Consider the following 14,189-nt stretch of genomic DNA (forward strand, 5'->3'; position numbering starts at 1 on the left):
TCTGTGTGACTCAGACCTGCTGATGTATAGATGAGACAGGCTGAGAAGAGGAGGCAGTTCCAGCTCCACAGAGCAATTGACATGCGGCATATAAGCCTGCACCAAGAAAATGTTGAATGTTAATAATGTGACACTTTATCAGTGCCCACTGGGAAATTCTCATAATGCTTAACCCACTCCAGGGAGACTGGGGCATGAAGCATGAAGTGATTTAGATGGCAACACGATTGGATCCATCTCCAGGTCAATTCCAAGTCACTGAGTGTACTTCTCAATTAAGGGTGATCTATATTTGTCTCTGCAGATATGCTGTTAAGTTGTTGACAATGCATCCTTCTGCTCTTCTTTCAGCTGTTCGTCCAGTAACAAGATAGTTTCCCCTCCCAGTCTCAAACCTCCTGGTCTTTTGCATGTTTAGCAATGCTAACCTTAACCTATAAACTATGGAGCCGCTTTACAATATAGAGAAAATCCAAATTGTTTGGTTGAGCCTTTCTTTCCACTACACAGCCAAGATGGTGTCCATGAGAGCATTCAGCTAGCTCCAACTTCACTTTGTAGTTATAACTTGACCTTTTTCACTATATTGCTTTTTTTCACAATATAGAGAAAATCCAGGTTAGCTCTGTCACCTCACTGCAAGAAGGTCCTACTGTAGGTCCTTCCTTGTTGTGTTTTAACTTAAATATCTACAACTTAAAGATAACTTATTTGTATATCTGAAGGACTCTTAATACTTCACCGAAATAAGCTATAAATGATTTATTAAAAAGAACATTAAAATAGAGATCATTCACTCTTGTTCAATTTGTTTTATCAGTAGTATTGCAAGCAAAGGAATTTTCTTTCTTTGGTCATTTTGGCAACATCGTCTGTCCCTAATCTTGTTTTCAGAAAAAATTAATAAATGTGTCTGGCAGCAAGAGGGTTGTTTAAATTGGTCGGATCACTGTGATGCTGCAAGTTCTGATCCATTAGATATGCGTCATCCTGGAGGCACTGAGTCACTCAGCACTCCTCCCTGAGGCCACACCAGGCAGCCACGACAAAGATGAGATGGGGAAAGCGCAGTCTTAGATCTGACAAGGGTCTCCAAATAACAAACACGAGAATGTCTGCATCTTCTCTGACTGCCTGCTTAGGTCTCTGTCCATAGCCACGTAATTTTCTGCCTGTCTGTTTTCCTCCCGTGTTGATTCTTTGCTGTGTGACTGTGTACTCCTGTCTGTCTCTCGCCTGCAGTCTAATCTGCTTGTGACTCTAAATGTAATCTCATTTCTGACTACCCTGTCACTCTTCAGCCCGAGGCTTCAGCAGAGCATAAATAATCATATTGTAAAAAGTAAACAGTCATTTGCTTGTGGCTTTAATTTTCTAATAGCATGGGCCACTTGTTTAAGAGCTAGAGTGGGTTTGCTGTAATTATCTAAGTGATTTTGGATTTCCTTATGACACACTTCAAGGGCAATGTCACCAGAGTGTTTAAAAAACAAAGACTAAAAATAACCAGAGACAAAATGAATGTGTGCTGTCGCCACAGTGTCTCAGACACTGTGGCCTGTAAGTCACAGACAAATTTGATCTAATAGGGAAAAGGTTGGGCACCCAGATAAATGAGACATTTAGTGTCTGCTCTCTTGACCTTTTCCTCTGCAAAACAGTTTGAAGGAAGGTGGGACAGACAAAGGTCGCAGGGACTGCAGCACAAAACGATGGGTGTAGGTCACCGACTCTTTAGCAACACAGGCGCAGGTGGCAAATGGATGGGTTAATAGATGAGAGAGGAAGAGAAAAAAAAAAAAAAGAGGGACGAGCAAGGATGAGTCATCGCACAAAGCCTTATGATAGGCCTAAAGGGGGGGCTGCAGGGAAAACCATTCATGAGGACAAATTGACACAAGCTAATGCAAAGTTGTAAAATTCTCCCTAGTGCTCTAGAAATGTAAAAGCCAAGGGAGAAATTGAGCAATTATAACTACACTACATACTCCAATGTGAATGGTATAAAAGAAATTTTACCCCGGTGTACATTTTAAACAATTTAATAAATGTATCCTCTGTAAATTTGCCATTTTAAGAAGTTCAACACAGATGAACAGCACTGTGTACACTTCTTAAATAAACCAATGTGTCTACTATCAGAAAATATAGAGCATGATAGCAGGGATCCTTGTTCTTTTCTTTCCTCCTATGACACGTTGCTTTCCCTCTCATCCCCCGTCCACCTCCTCCTCCTACACTCCTCTACTACTCAATACAAGGCTTATGTTTTTTATGTGGCGGCAGCCCAAAAGGAAAAAATAAGCCAGGAGGACCTGACTTCACACTGCTGACCAGTGGCAATGGTATGAACACAAATTCTGAACCACAGCTAAATCTCACCATTGTAAATCTAAATCAAATACAATAGTGTCTCTTATCTACAAAGGTACCTACAAAATAATTAATTTGTAATTGTTTGCTGCCTTAAACACTGTATGCATGAGAGGTAAAATAATCAAATGGTTCTTTGTCACCACTGGACATAATACTCTTTCAGCATACAGCTTAATTTCTCTGAAAGGGACCGAGTCTGCCACACATCCTCTGGGCACTTTAAGGATTTAAGCTGACTTTTGACTGTGGATAATTACAGGTTATTTCAAATCAGATGAGGTCAGTAATATAGAGAGCAAACGCATCCATAGATCTGGTGTTGCAATGGACTCTCACCAGGGATAATGGACTTCAACTTATTTATAGCACATATCAAGCAGGTGAATTTGCCTGTGTTTGCCTGGTGGGAGGGGTTTAGAACAGACAGGGGAGCTACAGAAGGAGCGCTGTCTATTTTCAAAATCTAGCAGGCTAAAATTATAACAAAGTGAAAACAAAAATAGATCACCTTTCATAATGAGTTTGTGTGTGAACACATTCTATGTTGCTGTATTTAGTCTTTGAGCTAAAGCCAACATCAGGATGCCAACACTGCTAAAAATGCTCATGTAAAGCCCCAGTCACAAAAGCCTAGAGAACAGTCTGACCTCCTGGTAATTAGTGGTTGCTAAGGAAAAAAAATGTGCATTCCCGAAGCAGTTGCCAAAGAGTTTGAAGTCACTGCTAGTCTAGGTGTAAATGCTTGCCTATCTTTGGTCATGAGCAGATTGCCATGGTCGGCCATAGTTACAGTGGAAAATGGGACAAGTGCTTGGAGACAATTTGGCATCTTTGATGCGAACTACAGGCGGCTATGGCAGTCCACTGGTGCCTGGAGCAATAACAAGGAGGTTGTTGGTGCCTCTTGGTGACCAGTTTCACCTAGCAACAGCCAGCCAACTTCCAGCAACCACTCGCCAGCTAGCAAGAGAAAGGTGGCTGTTAGTCAACTGGTTTCTACGCTTGTGTGGCAGATGCCTTAAGCAAATGTTTTGAAGAGATGTATTAAAGTTTTGGCTAAATTAAAACTTTGAAATGAGATAAAGATGAAAAAACTTGAGGGAAGTTTAAAATGTTGCAATTCTTAGAGCAGGAAAATGAAACTCATTTTATGTGGGCGAAATGTGAGTGAAACTCCCCTTTTTAAGAAGTGAAGAAGTTTAACTACACACATACAGTAAAAAGGCACTTCTACTGTAGTAAAATTGAAAATAAATGAAAGAAAGCACATCTTTGGGCTTCAAATGTAAGAAATACATCTGTAAAATTACAGAAAACTTCTGGTAGCTGTCTGTCCAGACTGTCCTGTAATTACAAAACAAACTTTTTGTTAATTCATAGAAAATGTCCATTATTTACATATGGATCCATTGTAAATAACACATTTCTTTAGTAGATAAGGTAATTCATAGGTTTATCTGTTGGCTATGGAGAAGGTCTTCATCGGTAGGAAAAGATGTGAAACAGTTAAAAGTCTAAAACTTATGCCATCTTTAATATTCTCCAAAGTCGGCCAGTGGACTAGATTTGAGTCTTTGCTGGGCCAATTCTGGTCCTCAGGCCTTATGTTTAACACTCCTGTTTTAGAGGATGACTTAATGTTTCATTCCAGTCCATTCAATACTTGATTTAAACTAAAAAATATCAGTCTTGTGGTGACACTAGGAGAAAAGTCAAGGAATCAGCAGTCAATATTCTTAAGACCATAAATTCCAGTATCACAGTCATACCATTTTCAGTCATTTATTCACCATGTAGCCATCTTATACATGTTTCTCTATACAGAGAACGCATTCATTACTTCTCCAGTGGCATAGTTGAGGATTTTTGTTTTCCTATGTACAGACCTTGTCTTGCACTAGACACATCACACTCCTTCTGCTCCCTCCACACCAATCTCTCTGCCACCGTGTTTATCCCCCGAGGTCGCTTTTGCCAAAAACAGTCATTCATCACTTTTCAGAGGATTTACGTCAATGCCAATTTGATTGCCATCAAACTGATAAATTGCGGCAAAAGACAAATTAATACACTGTGCAGCCTGATTAATCCAACAGCTGAGAGAAATGGAAGCAAGGCAAGGTGATAGCCTGGAGGTTTCAGAGGTCATGGAGTTTGAGTTAGGGGAATAGGAGCAGACTGGCTCAGAAATTGAGTTTCATTATGGTGGAACACACTGCTGAGGCAAAGTGTCATATCACCAAACTGGGGGAGTTAGGTGAAAAATGTGTCTGAGCCCACTGTTATTAATTTAGAAACAAACTAATTTGTTAAATGTGTGTGATTTCTGCAGAGATGGCCTCTCTGGATCTTCCAACATTGATGTAACTGATGATGTCTGACGGCCCCTTTTGGCACCCACTGAGGAAATTTACAAGTTTGTGAGCATTGTTGTTTTAAAGGCAGAGTTGGGTAATAAGTTTCAGTCATGTGCATTTGATTTTTAGTTATATTTGATAATGATGAATTAAAAAATACATAAAAATATGATGATTATGATAATGATTTGCAAAATACTGACTAGTCTTTCTGCATGCTGAGTATCTGTGTCTATATGTGGGCGGTTGTGTTTCTTGTAAAGATTTCTCATTGAGCTTTTACAGCAATGAAGTAAACTGCTCCCCCTGAACGGAAATAAAACGTAATTTTGTAAAAACCATATGCTTGCATTCATGCAGGGAAGTGTAATTAGCAAGCACAAACAGCAACACATGGGAAACTGTCGCCACGAACATAAACACGCACATATAGCACAGAGAAACATACTGTGTCTACTCAGGCAAACACGTCTCTCATGCACACACATACATTCAGAGGCAAACAGTCTCTGGCAGTGCCCAACGTCTTCTGTAAACGAAAAAAAAGAAGTGCTTGCACAAGCCCAAGGACCTCTAGCACAAAAATGTACTTATACATGGGTGTAAACACAAACAGCGCCAGCATCATAAACAATCCCAGTCTGAAAAGTACTTTGTAGAGCACGGTGAATGACAGACGTTCTCTGCACAGGAATCATGGGGAGTGTGAGCGAACACTTATTTTCTCCCCAACAGGATGTTTGAGGACACATGGAAACGTGGTGAAACACACTTGCAGCAACCTTACACACTACGCACAATCTCACCTTGGTCTCTGCCAAGAAACGCACACAAGCACACACAAAGACACACTCACACAGTAAGAAATTGTTTGAAAAGAATGAGATAATAGAGGGGCAATCACGGGAAAAGCTACGTAGCAGGAAAGCAAGCATGTCAAAGAAATTTGTGCTTCCTGTCCTGTTGACTTCTATCATTTTACTGAAGTGTTTAAATAAAAGGAGCTGGCTAAAAAAGAAAAAAAGGTGTGGATTTGTCACAGCACTAGTTAAAATGAAAGTGTTATCACTTAGCTGTAAAGAGAAACAGATGTGTTGTATTTTCAGATGATAGGGGTCGATATGCAGAGTGCCGTGCAGTGTGTGGGTGGATGGTAGGCAGAGGGATGACCATAGGGTTTAGGGAGCGTGCCATGTGAACAGATGGTCTCTGGTTGCCACCCAAGATCCCATTAAGAAAGATGGCAGGACTGACCTATTTCTGGACCCACCGTGTCAGGCAAATCCACTGCACCGGGAGATAGGGGGAATATCTACATTCAGTGGTTATAATCCTTCGCTGTTTTTGTTGAACATTATGGGATTACACACATTGTCACTGTAACAATAATGCAGGAATCTATTACATGCTACGCTGGGCTCATGTAGCACAAGAAGTTAGCCAACTCATATTTCCAGCTGTCCGAGTAGTTGCTTCCTCAGACGTTGTGCCCTTGAGCGCTTAATTAGGTCTTTCAGGAAAAACAACTGGGATGATACGGTTGTCGAAGTAACTGATGAGCTATCCACAGCCTGACGGGAGGTGCGCTCTTTTTCCACCTATGTTCCCGTACGCTGTCCCTTTGCGTGGACAGCTGTCTCATAAGGGCTCAGGGAGACACATTCTTCTGAGTGCACAGTACAGTCAATTAGTTGCTGCTCTGCATAAGCCTTTTTCCACCTGTCGATTAATCAAAAAAAACTTCATCACAAACTGGAACCTGCTAAAAATGCTGTGATTTTCTTCTCTTCTAATTTCAATCACTGTGTTAAAAAAAATACATGTTTTCCCTTGGACGCAAACTTAGTGTTTGTATTTGATAAAGCGGTATTACAAAGGTGTGGAGAAAAAAAAAGAGCTAAACAACAATAACTACTAACCCATACAGCAGAACAACACTGGCTCACGCAGGCAACATTTCATCTCACTGGCATCTTTTTTTGTTGGTGACATGTTGGATATACTACATGAGGGGTTGTTGGGGGTGGGGGGGGGGGGTCTTTTGGGTAAGTCACAAAAGCTATGGTGAGGAAAAAATGTATTATCAGCACCTTTGCCTTACACACACACACACACACACACACACTTTTTTGTTCTTCTGCAATTTTCTACTTGTGCAGCCTGTGGCTCACCAATGGGATTATTTTTCAAGACATGATCGCCAACAACCAGAATGATCAATTCCCATGCAGCATGTCCGGTCCTGATGGCCATGCAGCGTAGGCGAATGTGTGCTCATTAACATTTCTTTCTGATCAGAGCAAATTAGCTCGGTAAAGTCACTGCACATCATTTTAAAAAAAACAAAAAAACCCCACAGGCATTGCCTTACTCGTGCTGGCATTTCATCACAGTATGGAGCAGCATAGTTTCCTAAGCTCCAAAATACATTTTACAATTGCTTTCCCACTGGTCAGGTGCTCAGAGGTAACTTTTTCTTCTGAATGAAGGTAGCACCGTAAGTTGGCAGGAATTTGTTGGGGTGAACTCTGTTGTAAAAAACACATGAATAGTACAAAGGAGACAACCAGGCTCCCATCTGTGGTTAGGTTTAGGCAACGAATCTGAACATGAAAGTCAGTTTCTAACCTTAACGGAGGATTTGACTGAGACTTCCAAAATAATATATGCGACTCATTATTGCACAGCACATATAAATTTTTCTAGTAATTCAGTAAGCCTGGGGGTATAGCTGATTGTTCACAAACAGGGAAGTCATCAAGGCAGACAAATGAATGGGGGATGGAGGGCTCCGCCTACCAAAGACCATCCTTCCCAGTGTGCTTTTGTCCCTTTTCCATCTGGATAGAACCGAATGGGGTCTACATCAAGATGTAATCCCACCTGTGTGTGTGTGTGTGTGTGTGTGTGTGTGTGTGTGTGTGTGTGTGTGTGTGTAAATAACCTAGTTGACGACATCCAGGAGGGGCTGCGGGAAACGCTGCGTGAACTCGGCTTGCTCCGCGAACCAGGTCTCGAAGCCTCGGCGTTGCCTGATGCCGGCGGACGGAGGTGGAGACATCGGAAGCGTTGCGCGAGGAAGCGGAAGCGCGGCAAGCGGGCGGGAGTCTGTGCTAGGCTAAAAACAAACCCTAGCCGGCCGGCTCTACTGTCCATCATCTTATCCAACGTCTGCTCCCTGGATAACAAACTGGATTACATCCGACTCCAGCAGGCCACACAGCGTGAGATTAGAGACTGCTGTGTCTTTGTTTTCACGGAAACATGGCTCAGCGAAAGAGTACCGGACGCCGCTATTCAGCTAAACGGGCTGGTCTCGTTTCGCGCCGACAGAAATGCAGCTCTGTGCGGTAAGACTCGCGGTGGCGGCTTGTGTGTTTACATCAACGAGAAATGGTGCAAGAACTCTGTGCTAGTCTCTAGTTATTGCTCATCGCTGGTGGAGTTTGTGACTGTTAGATGCAGACCTTTTTACTTACCACGGGAATTCACCACTGTTTTCATTATCGGAGTGTACATTCCACCTAGCGCTAATGCTAAGGAAGCGCTATGGGAATTGTATACAAAGATCAGTGAACTGCAAAATACACACCCGGATGGACTGTTTATTGTTGCTGGGGACTTCAACCATGCAAATCTCAAGTCAGTGCTTCCTAGATTCCATCAGTATGTGGACTTTGCAACGAGGGGAGAAAACACCCTGGATCTTGTTTACACAAACATCCCCGGCGCATATCGGGCAGAGCCCCGCCCCCACCTCGGCTACTCAGACCACATCTCTGTTATGCTAATTCCAGCATACAGACCACTCGTCAGGCGATCAAAACCGGTTCTGAAGCAGGTGAAAACCTGGCCAGCAGGAGCCATCTCTGCTCTTCAGGACTGTTTTGAGAGCACTGACTGGAACATGTTTAGAGAGGCTGCAACTTACGGCGACTTCACTGACTTGGAGGAGTACACATCATCAGTGTCCAGCTATATCAACAAGTGCACCGATGACGTCACTGTCTCCAAGATCATCATCTCACGACCCAACCAGAAACCGTGGATTACTGCGGAAGTGCGTGCACTTCTAAGGACCCGAGACTCTGCCTTCAAAGAGGGAGATAAGGTGGCGCTTAGAAGAGCGAGGGCTGAACTTTCTCGGGCCATCAGAGAGGCGAAGCGCACACACGCCCAGAGAATCCACAACCACTTTAAGGACAGCGGTGACACACGACGCATGTGGCAGGGCTTACAAGCCATCGCTAGCTACAGGACGACACCACCTGCCTGTGACAGTGACGGCTCCCTCCCAGATGTGCTTAACAACTTCTATGCTCGGTTCGACAGGCAGAACGACGTGGCGGCGAGGAAGACCACCCCTCCTCCGAACGACCAGGTCCTGTGTCTCACTACAGCTGAGGTGAGGAAAACTCTACGCAGAGTCAATCCACGTAAAGCTGCTGGACCAGACAACATCCCAGGCAGAGTGCTCAGAGAATGTGCTGATCAGCTGGCAAATGTTCTCACCGACATCTTCAACATCTCTCTGAGCAGTGCCGTTGTCCCCACGTGCTTCAAGGCCACCACCATCGTCCCCGTGCCCAAGAAGTCTTCTGTGTCCTGTCTCAATGACTACCGCCCTATCGCACTTACACCCACCATCATGAAGTGCTTCGAACGGCTCGTCATGAGACACATCAAGACCCTGCTGCCCCCCTCACTGGACCCAATGCAATTTGCATACCGCCATAACCGCTCAACGGACGACGCCATCTCCACTGCACTCCATCTTGCCCTGACACACTTGGACAAGAAGGACTCACACATCCGAATGCTGTACATAGATTTCAGCTCAGCATTTAACACGATCATCCCCCAACAACTGATCGGAAAGCTGAGCCTGTTAGGCCTGAACACCTCCCTCTGCAACTGGATCCTGGACTTTCTGACCGGAAGGCCTCAGTCAGTACGGATCGGGAACTGCACCTCCAGCACCACCACACTGAGCACTGGGGCCCCACAAGGCTGTGTGCTCAGTCCTCTGCTGTTCACACTGCTGACTCATGACTGTGTAGCAACACACAGTTCAAATCACATCATTAAATTCGCTGATGACACGACCGTTGTGGGTCTCATTAGCAAGAACGACGAGTCAGCGTACAGAGAGGAAGTGCAGAGACTAACGGACTGGTGTAAGGACAACAACCTGTCTCTGAATGTTGACAAGACAAAAGAGATGGTTGTTGACTTTAGGAGGACACGAGGCGACCACTCACCGCTGAGCATCAACGGCTCCTCTGTGGAGATCGTTGACAGCACCAAATTCCTGGGTGTACACCTGGAGAAGGACCTCGGCTGGTCCCTCAACACCAGCTCCCTGCACAAGAAAGCCCAACAGCGTCTCTTCTTTCTGAGAAGACTGAGAAAGGCCCGGCTTCCACCACCGATCCTGACCACCTTCTATAGAGGAACTATTGAGAGCATCCTGAGCGGCTGCATCACTGTCTGGTTTGGGAGCTGTGCCATATCAGACCGCAAGACCCTACAGCGGATAGTGGGAACAGCAGAGAAGATCATCGGGGTCTCTCTACCCTCTATTGAGGACATCTACACCACACGCTGCATTCGCAAAGCCACCAGCATTGTGGCTGATCGGACACACCCCTCTCACACACTCTTTACACTCCTGCCATCTGGAAAAAGGTACCGAAGCATTCGGGCACACACATCCAGACTGTGCAACAGCTTTTTTCCACAAGCCATCCGTCTCCTCAGCAAAAAGGGACTGACTGATAAACACGCACACACACACATACACTAACATTATCACTCAGCTTAACTCAAATACCTCAAAACATTGAGACTGGACTGACTAACCAACACAAAGCGCAAACACACGGACCTACACCACCAAACCATCGCACACACCAACCTGTAAATGCTCTTTTGCACAATATTATTACTAGATATATTATATATTATTATTTTTTTGCACTAACTTGTCTTGTAGCACCTTGGTTCCTGGAGGAACGTTGTTTCGCCTCACTGTGTATTTTTAAACTGTATATGGTTGAAGTGACAATAAAGTTGAACTTGAACTTGAACTTGAACTTGAAGTGTAAAACACAGAGAGAAAGACTGAATGTGCATGGTATTTCTACTCTGCTCTGCCCAGGCAGACGGCCCCCTAATGTCAAATGACCGAGCGCCACTACACAGCAGTTGCTATGGTTACCAGCCAGGTTCTGTGTACACGGATACTCATCGCAATCTCGATCTGCAGTGAAGCACCGATGGCAGAGCAAGAGCCCCGCAAAAGAAAAACTAAATAATATTAATAACATAAGAATTCACCTACCCACCCACATGCACATACATACACACAAATCATGTTTATACTGTATGCAGTACATGTTGAGAAATACTTGCATACATGCACCCACGAATGTTAATTCCACCCACATGAGAAGATACTGTACTCACTTCACCTTCACGTAGCACTCACTTGAGTAAATACTCAGTTGTGCTGCATATCATTAGAGTGAGCAAGTAAGCAAACACAGCCTGCTGGGCAGAATTATCAGCCCCAGCACAAGTAGCACAAATCGCAGTAGGCGATACACTGGGATATCACTATGGCTAGAAACCCCTCTAAAGCAGCCGGTGCTTTATTTCTCCCTGACTGTCACAACCACTCTGTTTTACTCTCAATCTGCCCGTCTTTCTCTCTGTTGGCGTGTCTCCCTATATGTTTCTTTGATTTATCTCTCACTCTCTCTCATATACACACACACACACCAATGTACATACAGGGCAGATTGGGAGCACTCAGTCAGAGCAGGAGATGAAAGGGAAGAGGGAGCTGTGTCCATGCCAATGGAGCTGTGTGAGTGGGGAAGTGATGAAAGAGAGGCTCATTTAGTAAATTGACAGTTCCCTTCGGGAGTCTTCATCTTCTTCCCCATGAAAGGCCTGAATCTTTCTCAACTGCGAGCTATTCTCACCAGGCATGAGGAAGATGTCATATTCCAGCAAACATTAACAATGTCAGTATTTTAGTTTGGATCCATCTCTCTCCTCACTCCCACTGCTGCTCCATTCAATCCACAGATGCACAGCAGATGTCTGTGCAAAACACACCTACTTTTCATACGCTGATGTAAAATGAGATGTAAAATGAGCACTAGATGCTCCCTGACTAACATACAAATGCAATGTGTTTCATTATTATTATTATTATTATTATTATTATAGTTCTGTCGTAAAATTCTTGAGCTACCCATCAGTATTTTTAAATGGTCTTTAGCAATAGTTCTCCAGGCTTTGTGAAGGTCATTGAAAGTTTTTCTTTGTACATCTAGTCTAGTCCGTGTCTGTCCTTTTAGAAAAATGTGTTCTTTTTGGTAGTTAAGAAACTTAACATTGATGAATCATCCAGGCATAGAAAAGATATCTAACTTCAGGGATAATCCATCCAGTCTACACATGAAAGACAACTTAGCAAAGAATCAATTTTAAATTATATCTTTAGACATTTTGCTAGCAGTCTGTGCAAAAAACACATAATTTGCTCCTATTTCTGTAGCTGAATTTTATATATATATATATATATATATATATATATATATATATATATACATATATATATATATATATCAAACAGACACCATTTAACAGACAATTACACAAGAACTGGACAGAGAATCAGTCAGTTTTATGTAATGATGTAGGGACGAGTTCAGGAGTTTGGTCTCTGAGAAGTCAAATTAGTCAAGCATGATAGCAAAATTATAAAGTAAACGTCAGAGCCAGTCAGCAAATGTTGCTCATTTGTAACCTTAATAGACATTTAGCAGGAAAACATAATTATTATCGCAAATGATTACAAAAGCCCAGAAAAAGAAACTGTGGTAGTCCACAAAAAAAACAACCTCAGCAATGAAAATATTTACACACAAATTTGAGCTGATACACTAATCAAGCATAACATTCAACTACTAAAACACATTTCTGTCTTCAGAAATATAAGTAAATACTAAGTAAACTGGAATTTGGCATGTTAATCTAAAAAAATAAAATAATGTGCTCTAGGTTTTTTTCAGCTTTTCTATAAAACTTTACATTTGAAAAATTCATGGATAGTAATAATTATGTCTTAGCATTGAAAATATCATTTCGATTAAAGACCTTATGCATAATTGTGGATTAGCCATTACAGAAACATAAAAATTGATTTTTGGTCATAACCAGTACTGTTAATTTAGGGCAGCTGTGGCATAAACCTTACACCAGATGGTGGACTAATAAATAGTCTAAGCACCGTGTATACACTATGTTGCCCAACACTTAAATGGGCCTCAATTTTAATCAAGTGCTGTGAAGTCTTTCCATAACTCAGCCAGTCTAAAAGGTAACAGAGGTAGCATGCTGCTCATAGTTAACTCTCTGTGCTCAGACATTAGACTGTGTGTGGAGGACATATGGGTATGCTTATAGGGAGAACACATCAGCAACTGTGCTGGTGGAAAGACTTTTTTTTTTTCTTTTTAAAAATTAAAAGCTGTTTCTCTAAAGCTTTGTCATAGTAAAAATCAAACAACAGGAGAAACAGAAAGAGAATTTGACATCCTTTAGGATATGTATCCAACTTAACAGATACCTCACTACACAGACCAGCTAATTCTGTGCCAAACTATGGAAACTTGCAATATCTAAACAATGAAATTCTGAGGGTGAAAAAGGCGACTAAAAGCAACACAGGACAAGGAGTTTGTTTACTTCATAGTTCATTGTTAACAAACATTAACAAATCTTCCTCATATGCATCTAAGTATGTACATGCACACCCACACACAAAAATAAATGCAAACTCATATAGCAGAGTGAGCTGCAGTGGGCCACAGAAAGGACACTGTAGCACAAAAAAGGCCGGACAGTGCCAGCCAAATAGCCAACTGATGTTCAACTAGCCTCTGCTAGGATAAAATGAATTGCCCTACAGTATGTCTCCAGTGGGACTTGTATAAATAAGGTGAGGAAACGTGTACACGACAGTGGATTGTGCAGTGGATTTATCCAAAAGCCAACTTGATTGTGAACACTATGTGCAGTCCTTTTGCCAGAGGAAAGACCAAACTGTTGCACTTAGTTAACGGTGGCTGGGCCAAACGATTAATGTCAAAAAAGACCTGATGTATGTGTGTCTGGGTTTGGTATCTGACATGTTCATCCCCATCAGAAAAGCGAAAACTTACAAGAACTCTGCCAGTGAGTGTCTGAGCGGAGATCATGACACCGGCCCAGTCTTTGACTGAAGTCATCCATCCCACTTCATTGGCTGGCGCCTCCTCCTTCTCATCAGGGCCCTTTGGTGCTCTGTCGGCTGCCTGATTGTTGGCGGGGTTGTTCACCTTCTGAGCCTCCTAGAAAAAAAACGGAAACGAAATCTGAGTAGGCAAATTAAGGAAACCG

The 14,189-nt window shown here is 42.8% G+C and overlaps 1 protein-coding gene across 12 annotated transcripts in view; it reads right to left on the reverse strand.

Annotated features, from left to right (window-relative positions):
- kcnma1a (potassium large conductance calcium-activated channel, subfamily M, alpha member 1a) overlaps positions 1-14,189 on the reverse strand; it is a 150,838-nt gene that overhangs the window by 95,509 nt on the left and 41,140 nt on the right. For all 12 annotated transcript variants that reach the window (XM_085477566.1, XM_085477564.1, XM_085477565.1 and 9 more), the window contains exon 2: positions 13,973-14,140. In XM_085477566.1, the coding sequence (XP_085333692.1) occupies positions 13,973-14,140 (168 nt within the window). The remainder of the gene's footprint in view (positions 1-13,972; positions 14,141-14,189) is intronic.

Source organism: Copadichromis virginalis, linkage group LG13, assembly GCF_057382275.1.
Source record: "Copadichromis virginalis isolate Kocher_CV1m ecotype Utaka linkage group LG13, C_Virginalis_male_GT1.1, whole genome shotgun sequence".
NCBI classification, from domain to species: Eukaryota; Metazoa; Chordata; class Actinopteri; order Cichliformes; family Cichlidae; genus Copadichromis; species Copadichromis virginalis.